We start from the raw sequence: 15,296 nt of genomic DNA on the forward strand, positions 1-15,296 counted from the left end.
TGGCGCGCGGGCGCGGCACCCGGAAGTCAGCGGCGGCGGAGGCGGTGAGTGTGCGGCTGGGGGCCCGGGCCGGCGGACTTCTCTCGGCGAAGGGCCGGCGAGGGATCCCGGGCGTGGGGCTCTGGGGGCGCGAGTAGGGAGGGGAGGGGCAGGGATGCACCTCCCCACCCTGCCTGTTTCCCTTTCCCAATGCGTGGAATGGAAGTCCTGCGGCTGGGTCCGGAGAGACCAAACTGACCCGGACGAAGAGCCCCATGCGATACTGGAAGGCGTTTCCAGTAATCCCCGCCAGAATGGGAGGCACGGTCCGTTGGCAGGCCGGTCGGTCTCACTGCGGGAAAGCAAAGACTGGCGGGGCTGGGAGCTGCGTGGTCGCTGCAGGGTGGGTGGGCTTAGGGCCTCAGTTCTGAAGCCCTGAGTCACGGTGCCACCTCCCTGTGGCCTGTTGCGGGGCAGCTGGGTGACAGCTGATGTTTGAGTAGGCAGCAAGTGCTGGGTCATGCCTGCTCTTGGACATGCCTTTTCTGGGGTGGCTCAGTCAGTCAGACCATCCCCCCACCCCTGGGGCTTCAGGGGTAGGGATTGGGCAGGACTGCACCCAGGGCAAGGGCTGGCCCTGGTGTTGGGCTTTAAGACCCCTTCCCCTGCCCCAGCACGTCAAGTGCTTCATGGGCTCCCCCTGGGCCACAGCTGTAGAGTGAGCCTTTTGCCCTTGGACCAGTCCCTGAGCTTCAGGCCTTTTCCTCCAGCAGGGATATTACATGCTAGCCTGGCCTGGCGACCTGCTCCCCCCACCTGCTGCCTGCTATTTTGCTGCTGCTTTCTGGACTCAGAGCTTTCTTCAGCGAGGCAGATGGGATTTGATGGCAGCTATAAGGGGCGCCTACAGCTTGTAGCACTTTGGAAATGCTTTCTCGGACTTGCTTATTAATCCCCTGAGCAACCTTTTTGGATAAATATTCATTGGTTGGCTGCTGTCCACGGTGAAGAAAACTCGGACTGAGGGGCGAGGGGTGTTCCCAAGGTCACTCAGAGCCAGGGCCAGGTCCCAGTGCCTCCGCTCCACCTGGGCCACTGTCTCAGGATCCTGCCTGCTTTGGTGACCTGTCTGGTGAGGTGGAGGCAGGAGGACACAGCTCTGTGCTCTCCTCTCCAGGATCCTAGTGCTCCCATGTGGTAGCTAGGCTGCCCTGGTGCTCCCACCTTATCTGGTTTTTGACTATCAGCCCCAGTCCTATGCCTTCATGTTACTGGCATGTCCAGAGACTGCAGTCCACTCAGACTGCATGCTCTGATGTGTGGTGGTGACAACAGCTTTCCCTGAATGAAGGAAACAGGCTGTCAGTTCTGCCCTGCCTACCCAGCCCCTGAATTATTGTTATTGCCTCATGCTTTTTTTGTGACCTCATTTTGTGGGCTTTTTGATCACTTTTCACCATGGGTGTAACTGTGTGTGGTATCTTGGGGTCTCTTTCGCATGCCTGGCTTCTGCATCAGAGGGGGAGGCGGTGTGGTGCCTTCCCACAGAGGAAGTGTGCCTGTTCCTTCTAAGGACTTATGTGGAGAAATGAGGGGCCTCCAGAGCATGTCTGGAGATCAAAGGCCTACGACAAGGAAGCCGGAAGGGCTTTTAGAAGTGGTGCCGCACTTGTCATTGACGCTCCAGATGTGCAGGAACTGGGTCCATCCTTTGGCGACATGTCAGTGTGTGAGGGCATCACCATGGAATCTGGCATTTGTTGGTCCAGACTGTGAGGTGGGGTGATGGGCTCCGTGAAAACAAGGTCACCCCAGGTCACCAAGCTGTATTTTGATTTTCATTGCAACTTTTTTTTTTTCTTTCTTAACTTTCTTTTTTAGATTTGCAAAAATGACATGTGCGCACTTTAAAGTTAAAAAAGGCCATCCACCATCTCTCGGTGGCTCCTGTCACTTGAAGTACATCTTGGTGGGAATACTCTGTTGTCCTTTATTAAGCATGGAGACAGCAGAGGTCACTGTGAGGCCGGGCTGGCCCCTGGCTTGTGGGGAAGTCAGAAGGGGCTAAGGTAGAGGGGCTGCCCTGTGTCCAGAGCTTTCTCTAATGTTCCTTCTTCCTCTCATTTGTATTGCTCCTTTGAACAGCAGGGACAGTGACACTTGGCGTGGAGCTGAGTTAGTGCTCCCCAAACATTGTGGAGATCTCAGAAGGGAGTAACCCTGTGGAAAATTGGTCGCGGTAAAACGCCACTTAGTCAAAATGACAAAACACAGACTGTAGAATCCTCGGTTGCCGAGCTGGGAGGAGGGTGGGGTGTTGCAGTGGGCCGGCTGCTCAGAATATTTACAGACGTCAGGGCTTTCTCAGCCAAGGCTCCCAAACAGCACAGCGACACTGTGTTCCCATGTGTGTTTACGTCCTCGGCTGGCAGCCACCGGGAGGACATGATGCGTCACGCGAAAAGAGCAGTACCCGCCTTCCAGCTCCGCCCCGGGGGACTGCCACAGTGATAGCCTGGTCTGCACTGGGGGAGCCCGGGCTGTCTGGCTCCTTAGCCCAGGTACATGAAGCCCAAAGGCCCTGTCCTCTACGTGGCCCCTCAAGACCAGATAGACAGGCTGGCTAACCTTGAACATACATCCCGAGTGAAATGGAGCTGCAGATTCTGCCTTCACGTGTGCAGCCAGCCATTGGGAGATGAACGTGATATGAACGGGGAGCCTCCCTTTCTGGGAGTCTAGGCCCTTGGAGGCCACAAGAGCTCCCCACTCATTCATGCGCATCCCCATCATTCTTGGCTGCATTCTGATTTGGCCGTCTCTCCTCCATCCAGCTGATAAAGGAAAGTGCTCCCACCAAGGTGGCAGGTCCCCTCACCTCCCTTGACACCCCTGTTGTCAGGTGTGGTTTTGCTCTCTGCTCAGGGGCTGGTGTCATTGTGCAGAATTCTACAGCAGCCCTGCTGCGCTGGGTTCTGCTTTGAAGGTTTTGCACCAGTGCTGCGTTTGCTCTTGGCCGGGTCTCCCACGGACAGGCTCTTTCTTGGCCTTGCTTTCCTCGCTATACCAGCCTTCCCATGAGAGGACACATAAAACACACCTGCAGCGAGAGTGCACGTGTTTTAAACTTCCAGCCCCATGGCTTATACAGGGAGCCCACCAGCCACACCACTAGCATCCATATTAAAAAGGTATTCGAGCACCCAGCTGTCCCCTTTTTTCCCCAGACCAGATGGCCCTTCCCTGACTTGTGTCCTTAGGGATGAGGTTGGCTCATTTCTGGCTTTGGTACCCGTGCCAAGGCGGTGTGCTCTCTGTGCTGCCATGGGGCTGCTGGGGAGCCAGGGAGCCAAGGATCCAGGGATCCAGGGCTTCAGGGCTCATTCAAGACTTACCAGCTTGCTGTGCTTCCTGCCCAGTGTGTGTGGGGGGGTCGGTAATCATGAGCGGGGGTGGGGCATGGCCCAGCACCATTCATTAGGCTCTTTGAAGATTCTTTGAATAGCCAAGAGGGAGACTTGGCCAGAGTGTGTGCTGAAGCTAAGAGGCCTGCCTCACATGCTGGACCCTGTGGAGCCCAGTGACTGCATGTCCAGGGTATGGCTGAGGTGGGACAGACCTGACGCCTGGCACCTGAGAAGCAAGGGGGGGGTCCATACCTTACACTGCCCGCTGGAGCAGGACACAGGCTCACCTGAGAACTAAGTCAAGATACAACCATATGAAGAAGGCAAGGGAAAGGACCTTTTGCTTTGGGACAGGGAAGGCGGCTGCTCTGCGGTAGTGATGGGGAAAACGTGTGGTAAAGAAACAGACTCTTTCCAATGGGCAGTGGCACGGGCAAGGCTGCAGGACAGGGGCAGGACGGGGAGGAAATATTGGCTACTGGTGGAACAGATAGGCGGTGAGCCTGCCCATACCACGTGCACCGCCCTGCAGATCAGTGCGGCAGAAGTCCAGGGTTTAATACCCAAATTGGTGATTCGTGGATGCGGGCAGGCAGGTGGCTGTAAGGTGCGTGGCCCTGGGAGTTGCCAGTATAACTGTGGTGAGTGTTTCCTGCCACCCCGAGGAAGGCAGCAGCGGCAGGCTGTGGTGCTGGCGGGATCCACCTCTACCCAGCCGGTGGTACCTGCACTGGATGTCTGGGGGGAGCTGGGCCAGGTCTGCTCACCTGAGAGCATCTTCCTCCACCCAGACATTCCGCCTCCTCCGTCTCTGCCCTAGGAAGGTCTGCAGCCCATTTGCAGGGCCTGGGCATGGGGCTCCTCTGTGGCACTCTGCAGGGGCTAGAAACGTGATGGGACTGAAACATCCAGCAGAGCCAAGTGGCCAAGTGAAGGGGTATGTCCTCTGGGGAAGCCAAGCAGCGGCTAGCAGGCTTGGGGGACAGCTGCCCCTTGGTGAGGACAGCTCTGCACAGCCAGTCAGCAGGAGGACAGGGCAGCGGGATCCTGTGTGTGTGTAACCCCATGGCATACACCCATACTTCACTGAGAAATATCTGGAGGCGTACTGCCGACAAGATACAGGGCTTTTGCAGAGTGAGTATACTTGGAAACTTACCAGATGAGAATATGTGCTCCTGGATAACCTGATGGTGGGAACCACAACCACAGACTCCACTGGCCCATGGGAGCTGCTGTTTGTGGCCACAGGCAGTGTGGAGCCTTGGGCTGGGGATGGACGAGTGGGTCGCAGGTGTGGGAGGATGGGTGTGCTGGGAGGAAGGGAAGGGGGCCAGCCTTGTTGCAAATGCTGGAGGAGATGGTGCTGGTTGGTGTGGGGTGGGTGGTGGGCACAGTTGGTGTGTGATGACTGTGAACCCCCAGGCTGGGTGGGCGAGCATCTGGGTGGCATCTGGAGTGCACAAGAGGGACACAGGGATCAGTGAGCACCCCCAGCAGTGCTGAGGTCTCCTCATCCCCTGGCCATACCCTTCCTCATCTGGGCTAGCGGCAACAGCAAGGTGTGGTCCTTGTGGCCCTTGGGCCCCACTTGCCTTCTCTCCTGATGAGCCTCTGTGGGGTTGTGGACGTGCCTTCCTGGGCCAGGGAAGGAGATCCTCACCATCGGTCCATCCAGGTGCCAAGCCTTGTCCCCACACGGCCCTCACCTGAGCCACAGCAGCTGTCACTGTGCGTCTTGGCGTGTGGCCCTGACCCACGTTTGGCCGGGCTGTCTGCCCACCAGCTCAAGTCGTTTCCTTGTAGTGCTCTTGTTAGACCCCGTGTGGAGTGAGGCTTGGTGCTTGAGTCAGATGAAAAGCCTGGTTATGCTGTATGTCGGCATGTACCTGGCTGCCCTTGGCTGGTAGGACAGCTCTGTTGGTTCTTCTGGAAGGCAGGGGAGGAAGAGGAAGGCCCCAGCTGGAGTGGGCAGTTTTCAGAGGCAGCAGTGGGGGAGGGGGAAGAGTAGCAGGCAGTGTGGAGCATGCTAAGAACTCTCAAAAGCCTTATCAGCAGATGGGCTGGGAGTGCGTGAAAGCTTCCAGTGCTAAGAAGAACTGATAGGAGACTCAGGACCCATTCTTCGAGTTTTGCGTACCAAGTGCTCAGAGTAGGGGAAGGCAGGAGCGGGGAGCTGGGAGGACTTCCTCTGGCTTTCTCAGAGAGAAGAAAGGGGCAGCCCATGGCTTTGGTTTGAAGTGAACTTTCTGCTTTGGCCTCACACCTTGTAGGTCCTTCCTGCCGGAGCTCAGGTATGCCCAGGGACTGTAGGTGTGTACAGGGAGTGTGGGCCCTGGGCTCCTGGTGGGGGGCACCTGGGAGAGGCACACACTTGGGCTGGGGGAGGCCACCCCGGGGGACGCAGAGCTTCCTTTCCACGGCGTGTTTCTAGGCAGGCCAAAGACACAGCTGGCGTCCCAGGCTGTGGGCAGGTGTGAGGTGTAGTGTGGGGGTGCTGCTCTCGTCCGTGTATGTGTGGCCTCATGTACCTGCTCAGCTTGAGTCCCAGTCCCTGGATTGGGGGCCTTTGTCAGATGCCATGAGAGAGAACTTACTTTAGAGCTGTGGCCTTTCTGTTTCCCACACGAGGGCCCTATTCAGTTCCAGGAAAGGCCTGGGTAGTTTTTTACAACAGAGTCATCACTGGGTCACAGAGGTCGGCTTCTCAGGTGAAATCTTGCTTGTGACGAAGATTGCCTGGTAGCCGCTTGCAGCTATAAGAGTCTCTGTGAGTTCTGGAAAGTGGTGTCACTGGGAAGCCATGGGGCTGATGCTCTTGAGCGAGTGATTGCTGAGGCCGCCTCCTCACCGGTGGGGCCCAGCCCTCTTGTTTTCTCTGTGGAATAGTCCAGGAAGCATCTCTTCGGGTACACACAGCCTGAAATGATAGGCGACCCCGCACCCTCAGCCTCTGTGCCCTGCGGGGGTTCTGGGGCCCCCGTCAGGATGGTTGGCCACCTCATAGGCTCCATTTTCCAGCCCTATTGCTCACATGGGTCTGGGCTGCTGTCTGGGCTCTTCCATCCCTGTGGGCAGCTCCGAGGCCCGGCTGCACCCTTGAGTTTGTGGCTTTTGTGAGACAGCACCCCTAGTGGGACCATGTGTGGACGTGGGGACTTTTTGTCACCTATCACCAGCTTTCCAAGGGTTGACCACTAAGAGAACACTGCAGCGGGCATGTTGGCTTCTTAGCGATTCCATGAAGGCACTGGGTGGGGTGGTTTGTGGGTGGGCCAGAGTGGTGTTGAGGTGTGGTGCTGGGGGTGTCGTGGCTTTCTGGGAGGCTGCCTGGGAGCAGACGCAGGGTTGGGAGGCCAACAGCCCACATGTGCCTGCCCCTTTGCTCTGAGCGCTGCCGGCAGATGCCTCCACAGGCCTCCTGTGTGACCTTAGGCACACTGCCAGAGCTCTTGGGGAGAGGGGAATCACCCCTGTGAAGCACCTGGCATGGGAAAGTTTTCCCTGGCTGTCCTGTCCTTTGCTCTGTGGCACCGGGGGCCTGGCCTTCTCTGGGTCTGTGTGTCACCCTCCCAGAGGAACAGATTCTGTGGCACCTGCCCCTTTTTGATGGGGGTACTCCTTTGCATGCATGGGGTTACCTGTGCTGCTCTCCTGGTTGCTGTGAGGCCAAATGAGGGGAAGGGGAACCCTTCCCATGTGAAAAGGACGGGTGTATGACATTCAGGTGCCATCTGCAAGCCAGGGGGTGGGTGTGCATACCACCGTTGTTGCCTCCTTCACCTCCTGGGGCCCACAGCATCCTGGGCGCAACAGGCAGGGTTGGGTGCGGCTTCCTTCACTGCTTGGATGCTGCCAAGCTTTGCTGCCTCAAGGTGCCCCCCCCCCGAGGTTGCCAAGGTCCATGGGTGAGGTTCTTGATCACACCTCCCCAGGATCTTCCTGCCCGTCTCTTCCTCTAACTTTGGGCTGCCCCTGGCCTGGAGGCTGCCACGGGGATGCAGACATTCCACGAGGGCCCAGGCTTACATGCCTGGTGGAGGTGGGGACCAGAGGGGCGGGGATGTCACTGAGAAAGCCAGGCACACTATTGCCTGGGACTCCACCCTCCTTTATACATTTTACCAGCTCCGGTGTCCTTCCAAGGTGAGTTCCCCATGACAAGGAAAGAAACCACCAAATATGGATGAACCCCTGCCCCAGCTGGCATGGTGGGGCCTACAGAGGCCTGTCCCCATCTTTTTCCCACTGTGCCAGCCTCGGAACCATGGGTAGTGGAGAACAGTGTTGTCTTAGTGCCCCGAGTGGCCAGGCAGGCAGGCGTGCGATGGCAAGAGCAGAACGCTGTTTGCCCCTGTTAGTGGTTCCAGCCTCTTGCCTGCCCTGTGCCTAGCCTGTGGGACAGTGCCTGGGACCACAGTGGCTGCATCCAGAGCTCACTCGGGGAGCCCTGCAAGTCAGCAGGAGGGAGAAGGTGGCCCAACAAGTAGGATGTCAGGGAGGATTTCACCAGGGCCTAGGTGGGGGCATGCTGGGAGAAGGGCTCTGCACCCATGAGACCTGCCTAGGTGAAAGAGGTTGCAGGGGGTGATGGGACATGGAGCTGAGAAGGGGTGGGGCAGTGGGCAGCGGGCCTGGCTTGAGTGGGGGGGTGAGGGATTGGAGAGAAAGGCAGTTCCTGATGGTCCCCTCCCCAGGGGCTGGCTTTCCTCTGGTCCTTCCCTCCCAATGACCACGTCTTCATCGAGGCCGCAGCCCTGGGCTTTGTGCCCACACGTCTGGCGCCAGGCTGCTTGAAGATCAATCAGTGGCCTTCCCTCCAACCACAGAGCCCTCCCTGCTGCCACTGTCTGGAGGGCTGGGCTGCCACCCACATGGGCTGGCTAGGATGGTGAGGTCCTACAGCCAAGTTGGAGGGCTCTACCTCTTGCTTGTGAGCATCAGTAGCCAGAGCTGCTCCCAGTGGATGGCCTTGTCCAGCAGCTAGGCACACAGCCTAGAGAGGTGCACAGCAGGCCAAGGCCTACATCATGCCCTCTTCTGATAACCCAGAGCTGCATGTTCCTGGTGAGACAGCATGTCCCTGGTGGAGTAAGCCTCAGAACCATCCTCTGTCCTGGTGGGGCTCTCAGATTTCAGAAGTGGTGGCTTGGCAGGGCTCCTCCCACTGACCCTGGTTGGCCTGGTTGCCATAGGCAGTGGCAGTTAACCTCTCCTGTAGTGTTCTCCTTTGTGGGAGAAACCAGCTCCCTGGGAGTGAGAAGGCCTGTGTCTTCTGTGGTGGACAATGGCCAAGTGGCAGGTGACCACCTGCTGCCCCTGGTGGGTTGGGGCACTTAGGACTCCAGGAGGCCCCATGTGCTTTCTACCTCCCTGGACCACGTTCTGGACAATTTGACTGGTCTCATCTGTCTAATTGTCTAATCTGCTCATTGTAAATCCACTGCTGAGTTTTAATCTGTGGTTCCCAGAGCTTCTGGTACTAAAAGTCCTTTCTGGTGCTTTGCGGACCTCCTGGTTTCTTCTTTCTTGGATCCTTTTCCTGCAGATGTTCTCCAGCTTCATTTTTCTGCAGTCAGAGCCTGGTGGTTTTGTGAGATGTGTTGTGGATCACTTTCCGCTGCTCCTTGCTTATGGCGCTGGGTTTCGTTATGTGGCGTTCTTTCTGATTGTCCTGCTCTTTGTCCTGGAAATGATTGATGGGATTTCTCAGAGGTCTAGCAAGAAGATGAGAACTTCCGTTCTCCAGGTGTTGAGGAGCACTGTCAATTCGAGTCTTGGCATGAGGATCCCTGGAACCCTAGTGTTGCTCCAGCTGTGCTCTTGTGACTTCTCAGCGCTTCTTCCCCACTTTGTGTGCTGTCCCTGTGGCACCTGGGGGTGGCTGAGGATAGAGCCCACCCTCACCCTAGGAGTGGTGCCTTTCAGGGTCCCAGCTCCACTCAGGGGAGGGTTTCCTACTACAGTCCCATCTTGGGGCAGCCCTGGGCCTTATCTTCAGTCTCCCTCACCTTCACGCCCACCAGAGCCCAGTTTGCCCACATAGGCCAGTGCCCCAGGGAATAGCCAGTGTACTCTGCTCTCTTTTTTCTCTGGGTTTCCACGTTCTCTGAGATACTGGCCAAATCCTGCATGACCTTGTTAGTTCTTGGGTGCTTTTAAGATCTTTTCATATTCTTTCAAGCATTTTGAGTTGTTTTTACTAGAAGGGTCAGTTCCAGCAGCCTGCCCACCAGTCTTGATATCATCAGGTAAGCCTAGGATGCTGGCCCTCGTGGGCACTACCCCGGCAGCCAAGGGTGGGAACCCAGCGTGCTGCTGTCACCTCGGGGACCTCTTCTGCATCAGGCACTGCTTTCAGCTCCATCTCCTGGCACCCTGCATTTCTGCAGTGGCACTGGTTACCATGGTGATGTCACCTGCACAACCGAGGGTTCTACCAAGGACAGGGATGGTATCACTGTGCTCGTGCCTGCAGGGGCTAGGGCAGAGGGGACATGGGACTGAGTCGTGGGGATCCCTCTAGGGCCTGTGGGAGCCAGTGGTGACAGTAGTGGCGCTGATCCCTTCTTCCTGACCCCCTCCCTCTACTTCCCAGGCCAGCCAGATCAGTGAGCAGAAAGGAGTGGCGAGGCAGGGACAGCGTGGTGTCAGCCACAGGAAGACCTCCATGTGGCCCCGAGCTGTGGTCGTGTCCACAGTGCCAGCCTCGGTCTTCAGCCCCTCCTTGGCTTTTCCATGCTCTGTGGCTAGATCCCCTACCACCTGTCCACCCACCCGCCCACACTTGGGTGCTGGTACAGCTTAGAGGGCAGTGTTGGCATGGTGGGAATGTCCTCCTTCTGTGAGTCCCCAAACAGAACATGTTTCACTTCAGAGACCTAAGAACTGGGAGCAGTTGTGCGGGTCTAGAGGGGGGCCCTCACCTCTCTTCTGTTCCCCTGCCCCATTCCATGGCCGGGGTCCGCCTCTCTCAGGACTGTATGTGTGTGGGTGGTAAGGACCCTGTCTTGGGGCACTGAATTAGAGCCCCTCTTGCCCACTCCTCCTCCCATGCCTGCAGGGATCACTGTGCCAGCAGCCCTCACAACAGGCTGGTACCCCCTCGGCCCCCCCAACCCTGCCATGGCTTTAGGAATGGCACAGTTTTTGTGGTTTATATTGAGACCTGGAGCAAGGATGGGCAGGGTCTGGGCATCACATCCCACCTTCTCCCAGCTGGGACCCAATTCACAGACCCTCTTTACAGATGCAGACCCCAAACCCTGCTCTACTAGGCACTATGTGCTTACTCTTTTGGGGTGTGGGATAGGCAGGGTACCACACGGACCCTCCCCAGACCCAGGGGCCCCAGGCTAGCTCACTGGGAGCTCACCGGCCTCCTTCAGGCACATGCACACACATACACAGTCACATGCCTGCATGTAGGCATAGGCGGGAGCACACACACGCAGATACCCACCGTGGCTGTACACTCGCACATGCGCGCAGACCTCAATGCCTCACATGCACGCACATCTGCTGAACACTCCCTCACCTCCCTTGCTCATGAGGCTCTTCTTGGGGTATCTTTTTTGGCTCCCTTCAATACCTCCGCAGCCTCTGTGTCATCCATTCCCTGGCCCTGGCCTCTGGCTCCACCCTACCACCGTGCCCTGGCTTAGGCACACATACAGGACCAGAGCTCCTCACAGCCACTTTGTCCAGGGTCAATGGCCTCAGGAGCTCATCTCCATCCTCAGCTCGGTTGGGGTAAATATCTGGTGGGCCTAGAGGCCGCCAGGCCCAGGGCCTGCGTGTACAAGGGTAGGCACTTTGTCCTCGCTCCTTGGGACCTGGCTGCCTGTCCACTTCACCAGCACCTGTGTTTTGCCCCTTGGGCTCACCTGCTTACATGGGTCCCCAGGCTGCATCTGTGCTGTCGTGGGTGGATGGCGTGGGCTGGCGTCCCCAGGCTGGTCAGATGGGATGCAGCCTTTCCTTGGGGGCTGGGGCCTGGAATAGGTGCCATTGCCAGGGGATGGGATAGTTAGGGTTAGGTGGAGGGGATGGAACAAACCACAGGGCCACCCAGGTGTGGTGGGGAAGGGTGCCCACCGGATGCCCCAGCTGTGCCTGTGGGTCTCATTCTTGCTCCTGTGGCCAGCCTTCACGTGGTGTGGCCAGGACCAGTGAGCCTTGCAGGCAGCGCAGGACAGTCTGGCCCATGCTGATGTGTGTGCACACTTAGGGAGCTGGTTGGCTGGTGCTGATGAGCATCATGGTGTCTGGCATATTCTGCCATGCCCCGTAAGGGTGAGGGGCATCCCGGAGGCAGGTCGTTCTGGGCTAGGGAGCACTGCAAGTGCAGGAAGGCAGTGTTGTGTTGTCTGCTGTTTATTCAATGCATTTTTTTTCCTTTTCCCGCAGACTGGTGATCCTTTGTGAACAGAACCATTCTCAGGGACCCATGTGCATCATCTTCTTTAAGTTCGATCCTCGCCCTGTCTCTAAAAATGCATACAGGTAACCCCCTTGCTCTGTGTCTGCGGGCCTCTGCTTGGCCTCAGGGTCCCCACTGTCCTGCTAGTGCCCACGTGGGGATGGGGACAGGCTGTACAGGCTGGACCTGCCCTGTCCCACGGTGGTTACTCAGTAAGTATGGGGTGTGGCAGTGAGTACCGCTCGGTGGCAGGAACGCTGAACTGACATAAAGAGACTTCGCTGCTTAAGGTCGCTGTGTGGGCAGCACAGAGGAGCCACATGCGGCCAGCCAGGGGTGCACTCCTATGGTCTCGACAGGGGCACCAGGGGTGGCAGAACTGGTTTGATGAGCAAAAGCCCCGTTTGGATTGGCTGGTCTGTGTTGCCAGTGGAAAATCTGGGTGGTGGTGGCAACAGAGGGTCTGTGGGTCCTATACTGGGGAATGAGGGTAGGGGTGGGGAAGCTGGGAGACCAGCAGAGGAGGTGGGAAACTGAGGCCAGAAAGGGGTAAGACATGATCCAATGCAACCCCCCCGCTCCCCATGACCCTGGGCTCTGGATGTGTCCCTGTGTTCCCTGGGGCAACCTAGTGGGAATTCATCTATGAGTATGAGACTGAGAGGTAACCCAAAACCAAAAATGACATTTAAAAAACCAAATAAGCATTTTATTTATTTATTTATTTATTTGACAGAGACTGAGAGCGAGAGAGAGTGAGAGAGTGAGTGCACAAGTAGGGGAAGCGGCAGGCAGCAGCAGGTTCCCCACTGAGCAGGGAGCCCGATGCAGGGCTCGATCCCAGCCACCCAGGTGCCCCCGAAATGATATTTTAAACTGATCACTAGTGCAATTGCTTGGAAAGTTTTCATCATTTTAAAATCTATACCAAGGGATGCCTGGGTGGCTCAGTCGGTTGGGTGTCTGCCTTCGGCTTGGGTCATGATCCCAGGGTCCTGGGATCAAGTCCTACATGGGGCTCCTTGCTTGGTGGGGAGCCTGCTTCTCCCTCTGCCTGCCTCTCCCCCTGCTTGTGCTCGCTGTCTCTCTGACAAATAAGTAAATAAAATTAAAAAACAAATACATTTAAAATTTATACCAGAAATGATTTAAATCATCTTGACTAGCTTCTTAGATTTGAGTCACTGTGCAAAATTGCACAGACACCATGTTGCCTAATTTCGTGCTGAATGAAAGTCATTCCAGGCCAGGGGCTGGGGACTGAAGAGTCCCCAGTGTTCCCATCATTCAGAAGAGTGGCCAGCAGGGCCAGGCCAGGATCCTGGAGCTGACCCTGAACGACTCCCAGCAGAATGAGCTCTTTGAGTCAGGGTGCAGCCAGTGGGCAGAATCCAGGTGCAATGATTTATTTGAGCTGGGGAAGCGTAACATCCAGAATTATTAACCATACTAGGATTGGAATGCCCTGGGCAGAGCCCCATCTTCCACCCTCAGGCTGAGAGCCAGACTTTGCTGGAGAGGCTCAGCTGTGGTGCATTGACTAGGAAAGAAATCGCTGGGGCGCCATAGCAGCAGAACTTGCTAGGAGTCTACTCTCCAGTGTGCTGGCAACTGTCGTGGGAGGATACTGGGCAAAGGTGCTGGCCACTGGGTGCTTGGGGGACGCCCCATGTGTATTGGGAATCATCCTGGAGAAGGAGCCTGAGGAAGCACCTTGTAGCCAGGCCAAGAAGCCTCTCCCTCCGGGGTGTCTCTCCGGCGCCCTCTACTGACAAAACTTAATAAGGTATCAGCCGCAAAGTTCAGCTCCTTTATGGTGAGGAGGCAACGAGGGGCAAATTCTGGGCTGAGTCAAAAGGACTGGATCACAGACATGGTCGACCCCTTTGGCTACTGCGGTTTTATGTGCGCCCTTCTGTGCTCATGTGAACCCTTATATACCAACAAAATGACTCCGTTTTCACCTGAGAAGTGAAGGATTTCTCTCATGGGGACACGAGACTGGTGTCTGACAGTTCCTGGATCTGTTGCTGGCTGTATTTACAACCACATTTAGCCACAGCCTCCCTGGATGTGGTGTTTCCCGAAGTTACTGCCAGTCTCTATCAGTAAAATAAACACGGGAAGAAGGAGGAAAAGAGGTCTCTCGTGCTTTTGCTCAGGATCTGTGTGTCACTGCCATGACCTTTCCACGACTCCTTATGGATTGTGATTCGAGACAGCCTTGGCATTTCTCTCCAGTGTATTCCAAAGCCCCGAGCCAGAAACTACATTTGCCACCTCTGGTGACTGACCGAATCCACTTGTTTACCCTCTTGCGTGGGAAGGCAAGAGGCGTTTCGGGTTGCAGTGCCTGCTCTAGCTGTGGGGCTCTCTGGCCCGTGAGAATGGGTGGGCCGCAGGCCCTTGGTGTCCGTGGTTCTGTATGTGCATGATAGGAGGAAAGGATGGGGGAGCAAGTGGGAGAACGCCTCGGGAGGGACACTGCAGCAGATCCAGTGAGGAGAGGCCAAGCCTAGGCCTATCTGAGGTTAGAGAGAGGTTCCCGGTGCCTGGAGTGGGATGGGGAGCAGGCCAGGCTCCAGGGCCATCAGTGTGATAGGGAAGAGGCCCTGGATGGGGCCAGCAGGACCTGCCCCAGCACCCCTCTTGCTTTAGCCTTCCCTGTCCTGGCCTGGGGTGCACCAGCTTCTGTCTCCTGCATTGGCATCCACTGCTGTGTCTTCCTCTCCCCATACCTCACCCCCCAATAACTGGCAGGAATAGGAGTGTGTGCCATTCTAACCATGGACAAATGTCCAGTTCAGTGGCATTTAGTACATTCACATTGTTGTGCAATCTTCCGTGCCATCCATCCGTCTATCTCCAGAACCCTTCATTGTCCCCAACTGAAGCTCTGTCACCACCAAACACTGACACCCCATTCCCCTCCCCCCACCCCTAGGAACCACCAGTCTCCTTTCTGTTTCTATGACCTTGACTGCTCTGGGGACCTCATATAAGTGGAACCATAGTATTTTTGTGTGACTGGCTTCTTTTACTGAGCATAGGGTCCTCAAGGTCATGGTGTAGCAGGTGTCTGAATCTCCTTCCTTCTTGAGGCTGAGTAGCTGAGTAACATCCCACCATATGCAAGACCACAGTTTTATCCACCTATCTCTTGATAGACCCCTGCACTGTTGCCCCTTTTTGGCTGTTGTGATTCATGCCACTATGGAGATTTGCATACAGTGTCCGTTTGAGTCCCACTTTCCTTTCTCTTGGGGGCAGATACCCCAAAGCAGAATTGCTGGATCATATGGCAATTCTGTGTTTGACTTTCTGAGGAACTGCCAAATTGATACCCTCGAGTGTCTTTTGATGGCCATGCCACAGGCTTCCCAGGCCATGTCAGCCCATGTCTCTGTTTGGTGGCGAAGTATGTCTTCATAGTGTATCATCATTGTGCATTGTACAGACCAACTTCTTCCCACCACGCTGGACAAGCC

At 56.5% G+C, this 15,296-nt stretch overlaps 1 protein-coding gene across 6 annotated transcripts in view; it reads left to right on the forward strand.

Moving 5' to 3' along the window:
- TANGO2 (transport and golgi organization 2 homolog) overlaps positions 1-15,296 on the forward strand; it is a 41,254-nt gene continuing 25,958 nt past the window's right edge. For 3 of the 6 annotated variants that reach the window (XM_004742618.2, XM_004742619.2, XM_045065335.1), the window contains exons 1-2: positions 51-321; positions 11,796-11,891. In XM_004742618.2, the coding sequence (XP_004742675.1) occupies positions 155-321; positions 11,796-11,891 (263 nt within the window). In that variant the 5' untranslated portion in view covers positions 51-154. The other 3 variants (XM_004742620.2, XM_004742621.2, XM_045065334.1) reach the window with 3 other exon arrangements.

Source organism: Mustela putorius, unplaced genomic scaffold (assembly GCF_011764305.1).
Source record: "Mustela putorius furo isolate JIRA1106 unplaced genomic scaffold, ASM1176430v1.1 tig00003858_pilon_pilon_pilon, whole genome shotgun sequence".
Lineage (NCBI taxonomy): Eukaryota > Metazoa > Chordata > Mammalia > Carnivora > Mustelidae > Mustela > Mustela putorius.